Source organism: Salminus brasiliensis, chromosome 14 (assembly GCF_030463535.1).
Source record: "Salminus brasiliensis chromosome 14, fSalBra1.hap2, whole genome shotgun sequence".
Classification (NCBI taxonomy): Eukaryota; Metazoa; Chordata; class Actinopteri; order Characiformes; family Bryconidae; genus Salminus; species Salminus brasiliensis.
This window is the reverse complement of record NC_132891.1, coordinates 37,287,373-37,309,457: the sequence shown is the minus strand read 5'-3', so window position 1 is coordinate 37,309,457 and position 22,085 is coordinate 37,287,373. Positions and strand designations below refer to the sequence as shown.

Here is a 22,085-nt window from a genome sequence, read left to right as displayed (position 1 = left end):
TGAAATGTCATTTATATATTTAAATGTTTTGCCATATTTGTTTATTTAAGACTCATGATAATAATAATAATAGTAATACAGTAACACAGTCAGACTGTAATAATACAGTAATACAGTCAGGATGTGCAGTAATGCAGTAACACAGTCAGACTGTGCAGTAACACAGTAACACAGTCAGGCTGTGCAGTAATTCAGTAACACATTCAGAATGTGCAATAATGCAGTAACACAGTCAGACTGTGCAGTAATACAGTAACACAGTCAGACTGCAGTATTACAGTAACACAGTCAGACTGTGCAGTAATACAGTAACACAGACTGTAATAATACAGTAACACAGCCAAACTGTGCAGTAATACAGTAACACAGTCAGACTGTGCAGTAATACAGTAACACAGTCAGACTGCAGTATTACAGTAACACAGTCAGACTGTGCAGTAATACAGTAACACAGACTGTAATAATACAGTAACACAGTCAGACTGCAGTAATATAGTAACACAGTCAGACTGTGCAGTAATACAGTAACACAGTCATACTCTGCAGTAATACAGTAACACAGTCAGACTGTGCAGTAATACAGTAACACAATCAGACTGCAGTATTACAGTAACACAGTCAGACTGCAGTATTACAGTAACAGTCAGACTGTGTAATAATACAGTAACACAGTCAGACTGTGCAGTAATACAGTAACACAGACTGTAATAATACAGCAACACAGACTGTAATAATACAGTAACACAGTCAGACTGTGTAATAATACAGTAAAACAGTCAGACTGTGCAGTAATACAGTAACACAGTCAGACTGCAGTATTACAGTAACACAGTCAGACTGTGCAGTAATACAGTCAGACTGTGCAGTATTACAGTAACACAGTCAGACTGTGCAGTAATACAGTAACACAGTCAGACTGCAGTATTACAGTAACACAGTCAGACTGTGCAGTATTACATTAACACAGTCAGACTGTGCAGTAATACAGAAACACAGTCAGACTGTGTAATAATACAGTAACACAGTCAGACTGTGTAATAATACAGTAACACAGTCAGACTGTGTAATAATACAGTAACAGTCAGACTGTGCAGTAATACAGTAACACAATCTGTAATAATACAGTAACACAGTCAGACTGCAGTAATATAGTAACACAGTCAGACTGTGCAGTAATACAGTAACAGTCATACTCTGCAGTAATACAGTAACACAGTCAGACTGTGCAGTAATACAGTAACACAATCAGACTGCAGTATTACAGTAACACAGTCAGACTGCAGTATTACAGTAACACAGACTGTAATAATACAGTAACACAGTCAGACTGTGCAGTAATACAGTAACACAGACTGTAATAATACAGTAACACAGTCAGACTGTGCAGTAATACAGTAACACAGTCAGACTGTGCAGTAATACAGTAACACAGTCAGACTGCAGTATTACAGTAACACAGTCAAACTGTGCAGTAACACAGTCAGACTGTGCAGTAATACAGTAACAGTCAGACTGTGTAATAATACAGTAACACAGTCAGACTGTGCAGTAATACAGTAACACAGACTGTAATAATACAGTAACACAGTCAGACTGTGCAGTAATACAGTAACACAGTCAGACTGTGCAGTAATACAGTAACACAGTCAGACTGCAGTATTACAGTAACACAGTCAGACTGTGCAGTAATACAGTAACACAGACTGTAATAATACAGTAACACAGTCAGACTGCAGTAATATAGTAACACAGTCAGACTGTGCAGTAATACAGTAACACAGTCATACTCTGCAGTAATACAGTAACACAGTCAGACTGTGCAGTAATACAGTAACACAATCAGACTGCAGTATTACAGTAACACAGTCAGACTGCAGTATTACAGTAACAGTCAGACTGTGTAATAATACAGTAACACAGTCAGACTGTGCAGTAATACAGTAACACAGACTGTAATAATACAGCAACACAGACTGTAATAATACAGTAACACAGTCAGACTGTGTAATAATACAGTAAAACAGTCAGACTGTGCAGTAATACAGTAACACAGTCAGACTGCAGTATTACAGTAACACAGTCAGACTGTGCAGTAATACAGTCAGACTGTGCAGTATTACAGTAACACAGTCAGACTGTGCAGTAATACAGTAACACAGTCAGACTGCAGTATTACAGTAACACAGTCAGACTGTGCAGTAATACAGTCAGACTGTGCAGTATTACAGTAACACAGTCAGACTGTGCAGTAATACAGTAACACAGTCAGACTGCAGTATTACAGTAACACAGTCAGACTGTGCAGTTTTACAGTAACATAGTCAGACTGTGTAATAATACAGTAACACAGTCAGACTGTGCAGTAATACAGTAACACAGTCAGACTGCAGTATTACAGTAACACAGTCAGACTGTGCAGTAATACAGTAACACAGTCAGACTGTGCAGTATTACAGTAACACAGTCAGACTGCAGTTTTACAGTAACACAGTCTGACTGTGTAATAATACAGTAACACAGTCAGACTGTGCAGTAATACAGTAACACAGTCAGACTGTGTAATAATACAGTAACACAGTCAGACTGTGCAGTATTACATTAACACAGTCAGACTGTGCAGTAATACAGTAACACAGTCAGACTGTGTAATAATACAGTAACACAGTCAGACTGTGTAATAATACAGTAACACAGTCAGACTGTGCAGTAATACAGTAACACAGTCAGACTGTGTAATAATACAGTAACACAGTCAGACTGCAGTTTTACAGTAACACAGTCAGACTGTGCAGTAATACAGTAACACAGTCAGACTGTGTAATAATACAGTAACACAGTCAGACTGTGCAGTATTACATTAACACAGTCAGACTGTGCAGTAATACAGTAACACAGTCAGACTGTGTAATAATACAGTAACACAGTCAGACTGTGTAATAATACAGTAACACAGTCAGACTGTGTAATAATACAGTAACAGTCAGACTGTGCAGTAATACAGTAACACAATCTGTAATAATACAGTAACACAGTCAGACTGCAGTAATATAGTAACACAGTCAGACTGTGCAGTAATACAGTAACAGTCATACTCTGCAGTAATACAGTAACACAGTCAGACTGTGCAGTAATACAGTAACACAATCAGACTGCAGTATTACAGTAACACAGTCAGACTGCAGTATTACAGTAACACAGACTGTAATAATACAGTAACACAGTCAGACTGTGCAGTAATACAGTAACACAGACTGTAATAATACAGTAACACAGTCAGACTGTGCAGTAATACAGTAACACAGTCAGACTGTGCAGTAATACAGTAACACAGTCAGACTGCAGTATTACAGTAACACAGTCAAACTGTGCAGTAACACAGTCAGACTGTGCAGTAATACAGTAACAGTCAGACTGTGTAATAATACAGTAACACAGTCAGACTGTGCAGTAATACAGTAACACAGACTGTAATAATACAGTAACACAGTCAGACTGTGCAGTAATACAGTAACACAGTCAGACTGTGCAGTAATACAGTAACACAGTCAGACTGCAGTATTACAGTAACACAGTCAAACTGTGCAGTAATACAGTCAGACTGTGCAGTATTACAGTAACACAGACTGTGCAGTAATACAGTAACACAGTCAGACTGCAGTATTACAGTAACACAGTCAGACTGTGCAGTATTACAGTAACACAGTCAGACTGTGCAGTAATACAGTCAGACTGTGCAGTAATACAGTAACAGTCAGACTGCAGTATTACAGTAACAGACTGTGCAGTAATACAGTAACACAGTCAGACTGCAGTATTACAGTAACAGACTGTGTAATAATACAGTAACACAGTCAGACTGTGTAATAATACAGTAACACAGTCAGACTGTGCAGTAATAGAGTAACACAGTCAGACTGCAGTATTACAGTAACACAGTCAGACTGTTCAGTAATACAGTAACACAGTCAGACTGTGCAGTATTACAGTAACACAGTCAGACTGCAGTTTTACAGTAACACAGTCAGACTGTGTAATAATACAGTAACACAGTCAGACTGTGCAGTAATACAGTAACACAGTCAGACTGTGTAATAATACAGTAACACAGTCAGACTGTGCAGTATTACATTAACACAGTCAGACTGTGCAGTAATACAGTAACACAGTCAGACTGTGTAATAATACAGTAACACAGTCAGACTGTGTAATAATACAGTAACACAGTCAGACTGTGCAGTAATACAGTAACACAGTCAGACTGTGTAATAATACAGTAACACAGTCAGACTGCAGTTTTACAGTAACAGTCAGACTGTGCAGTAATACAGTAACACAGTCAGACTGCAGTATTACAGTAACACAGTCAGACTGTGCAGTAATACAGTAACACAGTCAGACTGTGTAATAATACAGTAACACAGTCAGACTGTGTAATAATACAGTAACACAGTCAGACTGTGCAGTATTACATTAACACAGTCAGACTGTGCAGTAATACAGTAACACAGTCAGACTGTGTAATAATACAGTAACACAGTCAGACTGTGTAATAATACAGTAACACAGTCAGACTGTGCAGTATTACATTAACAGTCAGACTGTGCAGTAATACAGTAACACAGTCAGACTGTGTAATAATACAGTAACACAGTCAGACTGTGTAATAATACAGTAACACAGTCAGACTGTGCAGTAATACAGTAACATAGTCAGACTGTGTAATAATACAGTAACACAGTCAGACTGTGCAGTATTACAGTAACACAGTCAGACTGTGCAGTATTACATTAACACAGTCAGACTGTGCAGTATTACATTAACACAGTCAGACTGTGCAGTAATACAGTAACACAGTCAGACTGTGCAGTATTACATTAACACAGTCAGACTGTGTAATAATACAGTAACACAGTCAGACTGTGCAGTATTACATTAACACAGTCAGACTGTGCAGTAATACAGTAACACAGTCAGACTGTGCAGTAATACAGTAACACAGTCAGACTGTGTAATAATACAGTAACACAGTCAGACTGTGCAGTAATACAGTAACACAGTCAGACTGTGCAGTAATACAGTAACACAGTCAGACTGTGCAGTATTACATTAACACAGTCAGACTGTGCAGTAATACAGTAACACAGTCAGACTGTGTAATAATACAGTAACACAGTCAGACTGTGTAATAATACAGTAACACAGTCAGACTGTGCAGTATTACATTAACAGTCAGACTGTGCAGTAATACAGTAACACAGTCAGACTGTGTAATAATACAGTAACACAGTCAGACTGTGCAGTAATACAGTAACACAGTCAGACTGTGCAGTAATACAGTAACACAGTCAGACTGTGCAGTATTACATTAACACAGTCAGACTGTGCAGTAATACAGTAACACAGTCAGACTGTGCAGTATTACATTAACACAGTCAGACTGTGTAATAATACAGTAACACAGTCAGACTGTGCAGTATTACATTAACACAGTCAGACTGTGCAGTAATACAGTAACACAGTCAGACTGTGCAGTAATACAGTAACACAGTCAGACTGTGTAATAATACAGTAACACAGTCAGACTGTGCAGTAATACAGTAACACAGTCAGACTGTGCAGTAATACAGTAACACAGTCAGACTGTGCAGTATTACATTAACACAGTCAGACTGTGCAGTAATACAGTAACACAGTCAGACTGTGTAATAATACAGTAACACAGTCAGACTGTGCAGTATTACATTAACAGTCAGACTGTGCAGTAATACAGTAACACAGTCAGACTGTGTAATAATACAGTAACACAGTCAGACTGTGCAGTAATACAGTAACACAGTCAGACTGTGTAATAATACAGTAACACAGTCAGACTGTGTAATAATACAGTAACACAGTCAGACTGTGCAGTAATACAGTAACATAGTCAGACTGTGTAATAATACAGTAACACAGTCAGACTGTGTAATAATACAGTAACACAGTCAGACTGTGCAGTAATACAGTAACACAGTCAGACTGTGCAGTAATACAGTAACACAGTCAGACTGCAGTTTTACAGTAACACAGTCAGACTGTGCAGTAATACAGTAACACAGTCAGACTGTGTAATAATACAGTAACACAGTCAGACTGTGTAATAATACAGTAACACAGTCAGACTGCAGTTTTACAGTAACACAGTCAGACTGTGTAATAATACAGTAACACAGTCAGACTGTGTAATAATACAGTAACACAGTCAGACTGTGTAATAATACAGTAACAGTCAGACTGTGCAGTAATACAGTAACACAATCTGTAATAATACAGTAACACAGTCAGACTGCAGTAATATAGTAACACAGTCAGACTGTGCAGTAATACAGTAACAGTCATACTCTGCAGTAATACAGTAACACAGTCAGACTGTGCAGTAATACAGTAACACAATCAGACTGCAGTATTACAGTAACACAGTCAGACTGCAGTATTACAGTAACACAGACTGTAATAATACAGTAACACAGTCAGACTGTGCAGTAATACAGTAACACAGACTGTAATAATACAGTAACACAGTCAGACTGTGCAGTAATACAGTAACACAGTCAGACTGTGCAGTAATACAGTAACACAGTCAGACTGCAGTATTACAGTAACACAGTCAAACTGTGCAGTAACACAGTCAGACTGTGCAGTAATACAGTAACAGTCAGACTGTGTAATAATACAGTAACACAGTCAGACTGTGCAGTAATACAGTAACACAGACTGTAATAATACAGTAACACAGTCAGACTGTGCAGTAATACAGTAACACAGTCAGACTGTGCAGTAATACAGTAACACAGTCAGACTGCAGTATTACAGTAACACAGTCAAACTGTGCAGTAATACAGTCAGACTGTGCAGTATTACAGTAACACAGACTGTGCAGTAATACAGTAACACAGTCAGACTGCAGTATTACAGTAACACAGTCAGACTGTGCAGTATTACAGTAACACAGTCAGACTGTGCAGTAATACAGTCAGACTGTGCAGTAATACAGTAACAGTCAGACTGCAGTATTACAGTAACAGACTGTGCAGTAATACAGTAACACAGTCAGACTGTGTAATAATACAGTAACACAGTCAGACTGTGTAATAATACAGTAACACAGTCAGACTGTGCAGTAATAGAGTAACACAGTCAGACTGCAGTATTACAGTAACACAGTCAGACTGTTCAGTAATACAGTAACACAGTCAGACTGTGCAGTATTACAGTAACACAGTCAGACTGCAGTTTTACAGTAACACAGTCAGACTGTGTAATAATACAGTAACACAGTCAGACTGTGCAGTAATACAGTAACACAGTCAGACTGTGTAATAATACAGTAACACAGTCAGACTGTGCAGTATTACATTAACACAGTCAGACTGTGCAGTAATACAGTAACACAGTCAGACTGTGTAATAATACAGTAACACAGTCAGACTGTGTAATAATACAGTAACACAGTCAGACTGTGCAGTAATACAGTAACACAGTCAGACTGTGTAATAATACAGTAACACAGTCAGACTGCAGTTTTACAGTAACAGTCAGACTGTGCAGTAATACAGTAACACAATCAGACTGCAGTATTACAGTAACACAGTCAGACTGTGCAGTAATACAGTAACACAGTCAGACTGTGTAATAATACAGTAACACAGTCAGACTGTGTAATAATACAGTAACACAGTCAGACTGTGCAGTATTACATTAACACAGTCAGACTGTGCAGTAATACAGTAACACAGTCAGACTGTGTAATAATACAGTAACACAGTCAGACTGTGTAATAATACAGTAACACAGTCAGACTGTGCAGTATTACATTAACAGTCAGACTGTGCAGTAATACAGTAACACAGTCAGACTGTGTAATAATACAGTAACACAGTCAGACTGTGTAATAATACAGTAACACAGTCAGACTGTGCAGTAATACAGTAACATAGTCAGACTGTGTAATAATACAGTAACACAGTCAGACTGTGCAGTATTACAGTAACACAGTCAGACTGTGCAGTATTACATTAACACAGTCAGACTGTGCAGTATTACATTAACACAGTCAGACTGTGCAGTAATACAGTAACACAGTCAGACTGTGCAGTATTACATTAACACAGTCAGACTGTGTAATAATACAGTAACACAGTCAGACTGTGCAGTATTACATTAACACAGTCAGACTGTGCAGTAATACAGTAACACAGTCAGACTGTGCAGTAATACAGTAACACAGTCAGACTGTGTAATAATACAGTAACACAGTCAGACTGTGCAGTAATACAGTAACACAGTCAGACTGTGCAGTAATACAGTAACACAGTCAGACTGTGCAGTATTACATTAACACAGTCAGACTGTGCAGTAATACAGTAACACAGTCAGACTGTGTAATAATACAGTAACACAGTCAGACTGTGTAATAATACAGTAACACAGTCAGACTGTGCAGTATTACATTAACAGTCAGACTGTGCAGTAATACAGTAACACAGTCAGACTGTGTAATAATACAGTAACACAGTCAGACTGTGCAGTAATACAGTAACACAGTCAGACTGTGTAATAATACAGTAACACAGTCAGACTGTGTAATAATACAGTAACACAGTCAGACTGTGCAGTAATACAGTAACATAGTCAGACTGTGTAATAATACAGTAACACAGTCAGACTGTGTAATAATACAGTAACACAGTCAGACTGTGCAGTAATACAGTAACACAGTCAGACTGTGCAGTAATACAGTAACACAGTCAGACTGCAGTTTTACAGTAACACAGTCAGACTGTGCAGTAATACAGTAACAGTCAGACTGTGTAATAATACAGTAACACAGTCAGACTGTGTAATAATACAGTAACACAGTCAGACTGTGCAGTAATACAGTAACACAGTCAGACTGTGCAGTAATACAGTAACACAGTCAGACTGCAGTTTTACAGTAACACAGTCAGACTGTGCAGTAATACAGTAACACAGTCAGACTGTGCAGTAATACAGTAACACAGTCAGACTGTGTAATAATACAGTAACACAGTCAGACTGTGTAATAATACAGTAACACAGTCAGACTGTGCAGTAATACAGTAACACAGTCAGACTGTGCAGTAATACAGTAACACAGTCAGACTGCAGTTTTACAGTAACACAGTCAGACTGTGCAGTAATACAGTAACACAGTCAGACTGTGCAGTAATACAGTAACACAGTCAGACTGTGTAATAATACAGTAACACAGTCAGACTGTGCAGTAATACAGTAACACAGTCAGACTGCAGTTTTACAGTAACACAGTCAGACTGTGCAGTAATACAGTAACACAGTCAGACTGTGCAGTAATACAGTAACACAGTCAGACTGTGTAATAATACAGTAACACAGTCAGACTGTGCAGTAATACAGTAACACAGTCAGACTGTGCAGTAATACAGTAACACAGTCAGACTGTGCAGTAATACAGTAACACAGTAAAACATCAGTCAAAACGTGCAGCTGTTGAAACGTGGCATCGCCGTATTCCGGAACATTCCTCTGCTCGGGGGCGTGGCTTTACAACAAAAACCTACAAATCCTATTTGTCCGCCTCTGATTGGTCAGTAAGCTTCTCTCGGCCGCCAATGTTTGCGCTTTCCGCTTTGGGATTGGCTGAAGGAGCGGAAGTTGGATTTTTTTGCAGGCTGCATTCCTCTCGCGCAGATATTCGCAGAGCTTTAAGCTAACGGAGTTTAGGCGCGCGCCTGCCCGGTTCGGTTCGGTTCGGTTCGGTTCGGTGTCCTCGCTCTTTCTGCAGAAAAGGACTTTTACAGTAATCGGGGCTTCAGTGTGGGGGTCAGAATGAGGCTCGTGCCTTTGTGGCTGTCCGTCGTGTGCGCGCTGCTGCCCGGGGTCGCGGGGGAAACAGGTAAGCCTCATCAAGCTGTGCTGACCCACTGGGTCTGAACCGGTGGATCTGGTGGTGTTAGGAGTGTGTGGTACTGCTGGACAGTGTTGGTCTGATGGGATGATTATGTTAAGAACTTTTACTGAAGTTCCTTCATGTCGTTTCCTCTCATTTCCGCCTTTAACGGGTCAGCAGCTCGAGCCCACTGGAGCTCCTGCCCTGTTTAAGGTGGACCGGCCAGTTCCGAGAGGGAGCAGCAGATTCGCCAAAAAGTTGGCGATTAATCTTCGTTCTGATCCAGTTGCCTCCTGTTATTGACCCTGCAGGACAAACTGACCTCTATACTAAACTAACCCGACTGACCTGTGTGTGAGCTCAGATCACACCGCGATACGAGTTCTTCACCCGCAGTGAGTCGCTTAGAACCCTTAAAGAACCCCTTTGTTTTCTTAACAGAGTAGGAGTGTGTTCTGACTGGGGGTCTGCAGTCCGGTTCAGACCCTCAGAGCTGTTTATCTTTCCATTTCAGTTCAAGCGCTTATTAACCAATCATACACTCTCTCTCTACCCCTCTCTCTACCTCTCTCTCTCTCTGTCTCTCTCTCTCTCTCTCTCTCTCTCTCTCTACCCCTCTCTCTCTCTACCTCTCTCTCTGTCTCTCTCTCTCTCTACCCCTCTCTCTACCTCTACCTCTCTCTCTGTCTCTCTCTCTCTCTACCCCTCTCTCTACCTCTACCTCTCTCTCTGTCTCTCTCTCTCTCTACCTCTCTCTCTGTCTCTCTCTCTACCTCTCTCTCTGTCTCTCTCTACCTCTCTACCCCTCTCTCTACCTCTACCTCTCTCTCTGTCTCTCTCTCTGTCTCTCTCTCTCTCTCTACCTCTCTCTACCCCTCTCTCTACCTCTACCTCTCTCTCTGTCTCTCTCTCTGTCTCTCTCTCTCTCTACCCCTCTCTCTACCTCTACCTCTCTCTCTGTCTCTCTCTCTGTCTCTCTCTCTCTCTACCCCTCTCTCTACCTCTACCTCTCTCTCTGTCTCTCTCTCTCTCTACCCCTCTCTCTCTCTACCTCTCTCTCTGTCTCTCTCTCTCTCTACCCCTCTCTCTACCTCTACCTCTCTCTCTGTCTCTCTCTCTCTCTACCCCTCTCTCTCTCTACCTCTCTCTCTGTCTCTCTCTCTCTCTACCCCTCTCTCTACCTCTACCTCTCTCTCTGTCTCTCTCTCTCTCTACCTCTCTCTCTGTCTACCTCTCTCTACCTCTCTCTCTCTGCCTCTGTCTCTCTCTCTACCTCTACCTCTCTCTCTGTCTCTGTCTCTACCTCTCTCTCTCTCTACCTCTCTCTCTCTGCCTCTGTCTCTCTCTCTACCTCTACCTCTCTCTCTGTCTCTACCTCTCTCTCTCTCTCTACCTCTCTCTCTCTCTACCTCTACCTCTCTCTCTACCTCTACCTTTCTCTGTCTCTCTCTCTCTCTCTCTCTGCCTCTGTCTCTCTCTCTACCTCTACCTCTCTGTCTCTACCTCTACCTCCCTCTCTACCTCTACCTCTCTCTCTCTACCTCTCTCTCTCTCTACCTCTCTCTCTCTGCCTCTGTCTCTCTCTCTACCTCTACCTCTGTCTCTCTCTCTACCTCTCTCTCTCTCTACCTCTACCTCTCCCCCTCTCTCTGTCTCTCTCTCTACCTCTACCTCTCTCTCTACCTCTACCTTTCTCTGTCTCTCTCTCTCTCTCTGCCTCTGTCTCTCTCTCTCTCTCTACCTCTCTCTCTGTCTCTACCTCTCTCTCTGTCTACCTCTCTCTACCTCTCTACCTCTCTCTCTGTCTCTCTCTCTCTCTCTACCTCTCTCTCTGTCTACCTCTCTCTACCTCTCTCTCTCTCTACCTCTCTCTCTGTCTCTCTCTCTCTCTCTCTCTCTCTCTCTACCTCTCTCTCTACCTCTCTCTCTACCTCTACCTTTCTCTGTCTCTCTCTCTCTCTCTCTCTCTGCCTCTGTCTCTCTCTCTACCTCTACCTCTCTGTCTCTACCTCTACCTCCCTCTCTACCTCTACCTCTCTCTCTCTACCTCTCTCTCTCTCTACCTCTCTCTCTCTGCCTCTGTCTCTCTCTCTACCTCTACCTCTCCCCCTCTCTCTGTCTCTCTCTCTACCTCTACCTCTCTCTCTACCTCTACCTTTCTCTGTCTCTCTCTCTCTCTCTGCCTCTGTCTCTCTCTCTCTCTCTACCTCTCTCTCTGTCTCTACCTCTCTCTCTGTCTACCTCTCTCTACCTCTCTCTCTGTCTCTCTCTCTCTCTCTACCTCTCTCTCTGTCTACCTCTCTCTACCTCTCTCTCTCTCTACCTCTCTCTCTGTCTCTCTCTCTCTACCTCTCTCTCTGTCTCTCTCTCTCTCTCTACCTCTCTCTCTGTCTCTCTCTCTCTCTCTACCTCTCTCTCTACCTCTCTCTCTCTCTACCTCTCTCTCTGTCTCTCTCTCTCTACCTCTCTCTCTCTCTCTGTCTCTCTCTCTACCTCTCTCTACCTCTACCTCTCCCCCTCTCTCTGTCTCTCTCTCTCTCTCTCTCTACCTCTACCCCTCTCTCTCTCTCTACCTCTCTCTCTCTCTACCTCTACCTCTCTCTACCTCTACCTTTCTCTGTCTCTCTCTCTCTCTTTGCCTCTCTCTCTCTCTCTCTCTGCCTCTGTCTCTCTCTCTACCTCTCTGTCTCTACCTCTCTCTCTGTCTCTACCTCTACCTCCCTCTCTACCTCTACCTCTCTCTCTCTACCTCTCTCTCTCTCTCTCTCTACCTCTCTCTCTCTCTACCTCTACCTTTCTCACTACCTCTACCTCTCTCTCTCTCTCTACCTCTACCTCTCTCTCTCTACCTCTCTCTCTCTCTCTCTCTCTCTCTCACTACCTCTACCTCTACCTTTTCTACTTTACTACCTCACTGGACTCTATTTATCGCACATTGCACAACTTGCACACTACCGTCATTATTTATTATCCTCTGGTCTTGTACTGTGCTGCACTTGTGTTCTGTATGCACTGTGTCTGTGTTGCTCCAGGGTCCTGCAGGAACGTTGTTTGGTTTCACTGTGTTCTCTGTATGGAGCTGAAATGACAATAAAACCCACTTGACTTGACTTGACTCTCTCTCTCACCCCTCCAGATGAGTTATTGGTGATAACCGCTGCTACAGAAGAGACGGATGGCTTTAACCGGTTCATGAGGACGACTCGAGAATTCAACTACACTGTGAAGGTTCTCCACCATCAGTCCTTCCATCTTCACTCCCAAAAGTTTTTAACCCCCTAAAAGCTGCAGCAGTCTTTACTGAGGATCTGCCTAGTTAGTGTCTCAGAAGCGGCTCAGAACCGCTGTGTTTGTTTCTTTGTAAGATTCAGAAGTAGAAAGTCTTGATGATCCCTTTATTTTCAGTATCAGATTCTGTAATCAGACTTTCTGGCTGACTGATTCAGTTTAAGATTCGGGGGGGTTACTGGTGAATAATGAGTTTAGTGAATAATGAGCCTAACCCTAACCCAGGACAACAAGAGCTGGGTTTCTAATCCAGACCAATCTGAGGACTTTTAAGGGGGTTAGCACTGTATATATTGTGATTGGAGGAAAAGTGAGGGGTGGTGTGTAAACTGTGTGTGTGTGCGCGTGCAGGTTCTGGGACTGGGGCAGGAGTGGAGAGGAGGTGATGTTGCTAAAACTGTGGGTGGAGGACAGAAGGTTCGGTGGCTGAAGAAAGAGATGCAGAAACACAAAGAGAAACAAAACACGGTCATCCTCTTTGTCGACAGGTGAGTAGTGTGTGTGAGATTAGACTGGGAGTAAAGTGGGGTTAGACTGGGAGTAAAGTGGGGTTAGACTGGGAGTAAAGTGGGATTAGACTGGGAGTAAAGTGGGGTTAGACTGGGAGTAAAGTGGGATTAGACCGAGAAAAAAGTGAGCTTAGACTGGGAGTAAAGTGGGATTAGACTGGGAGTAAAGTGGGATTAGACTGGGAGTAAAGTGGAATTAGACTGGGAGTAAAGTGGGATTAGACTGGGAGTAAAGTGGAATTAGACTGGGAGTAAAGTGGGGTTAGACTGGGAGTAAAGTGGGGTTAGACTGGGAGTAAAGTGGAATTAGACTGGGAGTAAAGTGGGGTTAGACTGGGAGTAAAGTGGGATTAGACTGGGAGTAAAGTGGGATTAGACTGGGAGTAAAGTGGGATTAGACTGAGAGTAAAGTGGGATTAGACTGAGAGTAAAGTGGGGTTAGACTGGGAGTAAAGTGGGATTAGACCGAGAAAAAAGTGAGCTTAGACTGGGAGTAAAGTGGAATTAGACTGGGAGTAAAGTGGGGTTAGACTGAGAAAAAAGTGAGCTTAGACTGGGAGTAAAGTGGAATTAGACTGGGAGTAAAGTGGGGTTAGACTGGGAGTAAAGTGGGGTTAGACTGAGAGTAAAGTGGGATTAGACTGAGAGTAAAGTGGGGTTAGACTGGGAGTAAAGTGGAATTAGACTGAGAGTAAAGTGGGATTAGACTGAGAGTAAAGTGGGGTTAGACTGGGAGTAAAGTGGGATTAGACTGAGAGTAAAGTGGGGTTAGACTGGGAGTAAAGTGGGGTTAGACTGGGAGTAAAGTGGGGTTAGACTGGGAGTAAAGTGGGGTTAGACTGGGAGTAAAGTGGAATTAGACTGGGAGTAAAGTGGGATTAGACTGAGAGTAAAGTGGGATTAGACTGAGAGTAAAGTGGGGTTAGACTGGGAGTAAAGTGGGATTAGACCGAGAAAAAAGTGAGCTTAGACTGGGAGTAAAGTGGAATTAGACTGGGAGTAAAGTGGGGTTAGACTGAGAAAAAAGTGAGCTTAGACTGGGAGTAAAGTGGAATTAGACTGGGAGTAAAGTGGAATTAGACTGGGAGTAAAGTGGGGTTAGACTGGGAGTAAAGTGGAATTAGACTGAGAGTAAAGTGGGATTAGACTGAGAGTAAAGTGGGATTAGACTGGGAGTAAAGTGGGATTAGACTGAGAGTAAAGTGGGGTTAGACTGGGAGTAAAGTGGAATTAGACTGGGAGTAAAGTGGGGTTAGACTGGGAGTAAAGTGGGGTTAGACTGGGAGTAAAGTGGAATTAGACTGGGAGTAAAGTGGGATTAGACTGAGAGTAAAGTGGGATTAGACTGAGAGTAAAGTGGGATTAGACTGAGAGTAAAGTGGGGTTAGACTGGGAGTAAAGTGGGGTTAGACTGGGAGTAAAGTGGGGTTAGACTGAGAGTAAAGTGGGATTAGACTGAGAGTAAAGTGGGGTTAGACTGGGAGTAAAGTGGAATTAGACTGAGAGTAAAGTGGGATTAGACTGAGAGTAAAGTGGGGTTAGACTGGGAGTAAAGTGGGATTAGACTGAGAAAAAGTGAGTTTAGACTGGGAGTAAAGTGGAATTAGACTGAGAGTAAAGTGGGGTTAGACTGGGAGTAAAGTGGGGTTAGACTGGGAGTAAAGTGGGGTTAGACTGGGAGTAAAGTGGGATTAGACTGAGAGTAAAGTGGGATTAGACTGAGAAAAAAGTGAGCTTAGACTGGGAGTAAAGTGGAATTAGACTGAGGAAAAAGTGAGATTAGACTGGGAGTAAAGTGGGGTTAGACTGGGAGTAAAGTGGGGTTAGACTGGGAGTAAAGTGGGGTTAGACTGGGAGTAAAGTGGGGTTAGACTGGGAGTAAAGTGAAATTAGACTGAGAGTAAAGTGGGGTTAGACTGGGAGTAAAGTGGGGTTAGACTGGGAGTAAAGTGGGATTAGACTGGGAGTAAAGTGGGATTAGACTGGGAGTAAAGTGGGGTTAGACTGGGAGTAAAGTGGGGTTAGACTGGGAGTAAAGTGGGATTAGACTGAGAGTAAAGTGGGATTAGACTGGGAGTAAAGTGGGGTTAGACTGAGAGTAAAGTGGGGTTAGACTGGGAGTAAAGTGGGGTTAGACTGGGAGTAAAGTGGGGTTAGACTGGGAGTAAAGTGGGGTTAGACTGAGGTGTGTTCAAGTCTGCAGAACTGAACATTTATAGACAGATGTAGATGGGCACTCCTGGGTGGGTTGTGTTGTGATGGTGAAGACCGTTGTGCTAATCACAGTGATGATGATGGTGATGATGAAGATCCCCTCTCTCTGTAGTTATGATGTAATCCTGGCTGGAGGTCCAGAGGAGCTCTTGTGGAAGTTCTCCCGTTTTAAACACCGGGTGGTTTTCTCTGCTGAGGGGTTCTGCTGGCCTGACCAGAAACTGGCTCCTAAATATCCGCCCGTCCACTCTGGAAAACGCTACCTGAACTCTGGAGGTGTGAGAGTGTGTGTGCGCGTGTGTCAGAGTGCGCGTGTGTCAGAGTGTGTGTGTGTCAGTGTGCGCGCGTGAGAGGGTGTGTGTGTGTGTGTGTATATGAATGTGTTCTGATCAATCAGGTTTTTTTTCAGAAGACTAAACCAGTCTGTTTCTCTGAGGGCTTTGAGTCATGACTGGTAATCGAAGTGTGTGCGTGTGCGTGTGTGTGTGTGTGTGTGTGTGTGTGTAGGTTTTATTGGCTATGCTCCTGAAATCTTTGAGATTGTGCAGCAGTGGAAACACAGAGACAACGATGATGATCAGCTCTTCTACACACTCATCTACCTGGACAAAGAACAGCGGGTGAGAGTGTGTGAGAGTGTGTGAGAGTGTGTGTGAGTGTGTGAGAGTATACCTGACCAGGCTACACTTTTAATTCTCTCTCTCTCTCTCTCTCTCTCTCTCTCAGACTAAGTTCAACATGACGCTGGATCATAAATCACGTATTTTCCAGAACCTTAATGGTGCCGTTGGTGAGCACTCGCATACACACACTCACACTTACACACACACACACATACTGTGATACAGTGATGTTTGAGTTCTTGCTCTTTAAATTAGTCTTAATTTTTTTCCCTTCTTGTAAATTAATTGGCAAACACCCCCCTCAACACCCTCAGTGCCACTGTTCTGAAACAAAGTAAGAGATACTTATTGTGTGTGTGTGTGTGTGTGTGTGTGTGTGTGTGTGTGTGTGTGTGTGTGGGACCACTCAGAGGAGGTAGTGCTGAAGTTTGAGAAGTCACGTGTTCGAGCCCGTAACGTTGCATACGATACACTTCCTGTTGTTATCCACGGAAACGGACCAACAAAGGTAAACACTCTCTGTCTCTCTCTCTCTGTCTCTCTGTCTCTGTCTCTCTCTGTCTCTCTGTCTCTCTCTCTCTCTGTCTCTCTCTCTCTGACTCTCTCACACTCTCTCTCTCTGTCTCCCTCCCTCTCTCTGTCTCTCTCTCTCTGTCTCCCTCCCTCTCTCTGTCTCCCTCTCTCTGTCTCCCTCTCTCTCTCTCTCCCTCTCTCTCTCCCTCTCTCTTTCCCTCTCTCTCTCCCTCTCTCTCTCCCTCTTTCTCTCTGTCTCTCTCTCTCTCTATCTCTGTCTCTCTGTCTGTCTCTCTCTCTGTCTCTCTCTCTGTCTCTGTCTCTGTACTGGAGAGTGGTGTGTGTGTGTGTGTGTGTATGTGTGTGTGTGGTGCTGTACTGTAGACAGTATTTTCTCATACTGAGCTCGCAGCTTTCTCGCGCTTCTCACAGTTTTCTGAATATCTGTTTCCTGTGGAGATGGAGAACACGTCAGTGCTGAAATGCTGTATTTATACTGGTTTGTACTGGTTTAGACTGGTTTAGACTGGTTTGTACTGGTTTAGACTGGTTTGTACCGGTTTAGACTGGTTTATACTGGTTATGATGTCATTTGAAACAGGTGAAATCAGTGTTGAGTGGCTGCGTTTAATCAGTGATGATTAACTCCTTCATTTGTATTTAGAATTGGCTCTGGAATTCTGCATGCTCCATGTGTGGTTTGTTTACTGAGTGTGTGTGTGTGTGTGTGTGTTCCAGCTGCAACTGAATTATCTGGGTAACTACGTTCCCACAGCCTGGACATACGAGAACGGCTGTGGGATCTGCAATGATGATCTGCTGTACCTCACCGACATCCCGGTCTGTATTTCTTCACAGTTCTAGTCCTCCCTCTCCACTCGCCTGGCCTCCCTCTCCTCCCTCTCCACTCGCCTGGCCTCCCTCTCCACTCGCCTGGCCTCCCTCTCCTCCCTCTCCACTCGCCTGGCCTCCCTCTCCTCCCTCTCCACTCGCCTGGCCTCCCTCTCCACTCGCCTGGCCTCCCTCTCCACTCGCCTGGCCTCCCTCTCCACTCGCCTGGCCTCCCTCTCCTCCCTCTCCACTCGCCTGGCCTCCCTCTCCACTCGCCTGGCCTCCCTCTCCTCCCTCTCCACTCGCCTGGCCTCCCTCTCCACTCGCCTGGCCTCCCTGGCCTCCCTCTCCACTCGCCTGGCCTCCCTCTCCACTCGCCTGGCCTCCCTCTCCTCCCTCTCCACTCGCCTGGTCTCCCTGGCCTCCCTCTCCACTCGCCTGGCCTCCCTCTCCACTCGCCTGGCCTCCCTTCCCACTCGCCTGGCCTCCCTTCCCACTCGCCTGGCCTCCCTCTCCTCCCTCTCCACTCGCCTGGCCTCCCTCTCCTCCCTCTCCACTCGCCTGGCCTCCCTCTCCTCCCTCTCCACTCGCCTGGCCTCCCTCTCCACTCGCCTGGCCTCCCTGTCCTCCCTCTCCACTCGCCTGGCCTCCCTCTCCACTCGCCTGGCCTCCCTGTCCTCCCTCTCCACTCGCCTGGCCTCCCTCTCCACTCGCCTGGCCTCCCTGTCCTCCCTCTCCACTCGCCTGGCCTCCCTGTCCTCCCTCTCCACTCGCCTGGCCTCCCTCTCCACTCGCCTGTCCCCCCTCTGCGCTCGCCTGTCCTCACTGTCCTCCCTCTCGGCAATTCCACAGTATTTTACAGTATTTCACATAAAAAAAGGACACTGTAGAACCTTAACAGTAATGTAATTCTGTTTGTTTGTTTGTTTGTTTACTGTAGGAGGATCAAATGCCGCTGGTTTATATAGGGGTGTTTATAGAGCAGCCAACTCCTTTTCTGGAGGAGTTTCTGGAGAGGCTTGCAACCCTGAACTACCCACACACTCGCCTGAGGCTGTTTATACACAACAACGTATGAACACACACACACAAACACACACAGCATAACAACTGCTTTTACAGAACAGTATTCAGCAGAGTGAGGACAGCTGTTTGTTTCTGCAGTGTAGCAACCACACAGCAACTCTCACTGACCGCTGACTTTATGTTTATTTGGGTTTATTCTAATGTTATATAGAGTTCATTACAGGTAGACACTCTCACTGACCACTGACTTTATGTTTATTTGGGTTTATTCTAATGTTATATAGAGTTCATTACAGGTAGACACTCTCACTGACCACTGACTTTATGTTTATTTGGGTTTATTCTAATGTTATATAGAGTTCATTACAGGTAGACACTCACTGACCACTGACTTTATGTTTATTTGGGTTTATTCTAATGTTATATAGAGTTAATTACAGGTAGACACTCTCACTGACCACTGACTTTGTTAATTTGGGTTTATTCTAATGTTATATAGAGTTAATTACAGGTAGACACTCTCACTGACCACTGACTTTATGTTTATTTGGGTTTATTCTAATGTTATATAGAGTTAATTACAGGTAGACACTCTCACTGACCACTTACATTATGTTTATTTGGGTTTATTCTAATGTTATATAGAGTTAATTACAGGTAGACACTCTTACTGACCATTGCCTTTATGTTTATTTGGGTTTATTCTAATGTTATATAGAGTTAATTACAGTTAGACACTCTCACTGACCACTGACTTTATGTTTATTTGGGTTTATTCTAATGTTATATAGAGTTAATTACAGGTAGACACTCTCACTGACCACTGACTTTATGTTTATTTGGGTTTATTCTAATGTTATAAAGAGTTAATTACAGGTAGACACTCACTGACTGCTGACTTTGTTTATTTGGGTTTATTCTAATGTTATATAGAGTTAATTACAGGTAGACACTCTCACTGACTTTATTTTTGTTTGGGTTTATTCTAATGTTATATAGAGTTAATTACAGGTAGACACTCTCACTGACCACTAACTTTATGCTTATTTGGGTTTATTCTAATGTTATATAGAGTTAATTACAGGTAGACACTCACTGACCACTGACTTTATGTTTATTTGGGTTTATTCTAATGTTATATAGAGTTAATTACAGGTAGACACTCTCACTGACCCCTGACTTTATGCTTATTTGGGTTTATTCTAATGTTATATAGAGTTAATTACAGGTAGACACTCTCACTGACCGCTGACTTTATGTTTATTTGGGTTTATTCTAATGTTATATAGAGTTAATTACAGGTAGACACTCTCACTGACCTCTGACTTTATGTTTATTTGGGTTTATCTCTAATGTTATATAGAGTTAATTACAGGTAGACACTCTCACTGACCTCTGACTTTATGTTTATTTGGGTTTATTCTAATGTTATATAGAGTTAATTACAGGTAGACTCTCTCACTGACCACTGACTTTTAATGTGTGTGTGTGTAGGTTGTGTATCATGAACAGCATGTGCAGCATTTTTGGAACCATCATCGTTCTCTGTTCTCTGACATTCGCATCGTTGGACCTGAGGAGAACCTTCAGCATGACCAAGCTAGAACCATGGCTGTGTATGTACACACACTGTCTCCCATACACACGTTTCTTGTACAGTTGCTAGGTAGTTTGAGGAAGTTCTAGGTAGATGACGGTGTCTTTGATTGTGTTTGATGTTGATGCTTTGATGTCCACTGTAGTGTTTTCTATGTACCAACTGTGTTTTCACTTTTCTGAATATTCTGCTTTAAGAATTAGGTAATTTAAATGTGTTTGTGTGTGTGTGTGTGTTTAGGGAGGCGTGTAAGAGTGACCCCTCGTGTGATTATTACTTCAGCATCGACTCTGATGTGGCTCTGATCAACTCAGACACCTTGCGGATCCTCATCGAGGAGAACAAGTGAGCAATGCACTCACTCGCGCACTCACCAACTCACTCGCGTATCCACTCACTCACTCTCGCACTATGCCATTACTACTACAAACTGTGGTTGAGTCTCATAAACTAACACTGTCACTGACTGGTGAAGGTACAGTGTAGTTTAACTAAATCTCTCTCTCTGTGTCTCTCTCTTTCTCCTCCTGTAGGTCAGTGATCGCCCCCATGCTGTCCCGTCATGGTAAGCTCTGGTCGAATTTCTGGGGCGCTCTGAGTCCAGATGGATTTTACTCTCGCTCTGAGGATTACATCGACATTGTACAGGCCAAACGAGTGTGAGTCTGCCACCCTGTGTGTGTGTGTGTGTTCGGGTTAGGGTGCTAGAGCTCTTCACACAGTAGCTCTGAAGTGTTCAGGTGTATCTCTCTCTCTCTCCCTCTCTCTCACTGCAGAGGTGTGTGGAACGTCCCGTATATAACGCAGGTGTTCCTGATCCGAGGGGACATTTTGCGGTCCCGCCTGGCCGATGTTTCTCTGTTCCAGCAGGAGGGGGCTGACCCAGACATGATCTTCTGCAGGGCTGTCCGAGACCAGGTGTGCTCGGAAATTAGGTTACCTGAGTAAAAAAAAATAAAGGCCTTTGTTGATTCTCGCAGGTGTGTTAAAACTGTTTGTGTGTGTGTGTGTTGCAGGGTGTGTTTATGTTTGTGTCTAATAGAGATGAGTTCGGCAGATTGGTTTCCACCAAAAACTATAACACCAGCAGACTTCATCCGGACATGTGGCAGATATTCGACAATCCTCTGGTAAAGCTCTCTCGCCTCGCTCTCACTCTCTCGCGCTCTCGACCGTCTCGGCGCTGCGGGGCCCCCTGGGTTTTCTGGATTGTCAGATGTTTTAAATCAGGCTGACCAATCAGAGCATGAAGATGGGCAGCAGAACATAAGGAATAGCTCGGGTACAGTGGTGGTTCCTGAATGAGGTGTGTGTGTGTGGTAGAGTGGGGTGAACCCTGTGTGTGCGGAGTTTCGCTTTAGCAGATAAAATAATGAACTTATCATCGCTGCTGCTGCTCCAGGAATCCACGTCTTCCTGTGATTGGAGTGATTAGACATAAAACGCGTCGGGCGTGGTGTGAACGCTCCAGTAACGCTCGCTAAAAATCACATCTGTTCAGTCTGAAAAATCAAACTGGGTGTGAAACTGACTCCCCTCGACTACACAGCCTGGGTTTA

At 43.5% G+C, this 22,085-nt stretch overlaps 1 protein-coding gene across 1 annotated transcript in view; it reads left to right on the top strand.

Moving 5' to 3' along the window:
• The first annotated feature begins 9,719 nt into the window (after positions 1-9,719).
• Positions 9,720-22,085, top strand: part of plod3 (procollagen-lysine, 2-oxoglutarate 5-dioxygenase 3) — a 13,941-nt gene continuing 1,575 nt past the window's right edge. Inside the window, exons 1-14 of the mRNA XM_072696317.1 lie at positions 9,720-9,931; positions 13,062-13,153; positions 13,565-13,701; positions 16,049-16,212; positions 16,444-16,556; positions 16,663-16,726; positions 16,970-17,067; positions 17,811-17,912; positions 18,844-18,975; positions 20,424-20,545; positions 20,767-20,871; positions 21,060-21,185; positions 21,303-21,444; positions 21,543-21,656. Of these exons, the coding sequence (XP_072552418.1) occupies positions 9,865-9,931; positions 13,062-13,153; positions 13,565-13,701; positions 16,049-16,212; positions 16,444-16,556; positions 16,663-16,726; positions 16,970-17,067; positions 17,811-17,912; positions 18,844-18,975; positions 20,424-20,545; positions 20,767-20,871; positions 21,060-21,185; positions 21,303-21,444; positions 21,543-21,656 (1,578 nt within the window). The 5' untranslated portion in view covers positions 9,720-9,864. The remainder of the gene's footprint in view (positions 9,932-13,061; positions 13,154-13,564; positions 13,702-16,048; positions 16,213-16,443; positions 16,557-16,662; positions 16,727-16,969; positions 17,068-17,810; positions 17,913-18,843; positions 18,976-20,423; positions 20,546-20,766; positions 20,872-21,059; positions 21,186-21,302; positions 21,445-21,542; positions 21,657-22,085) is intronic.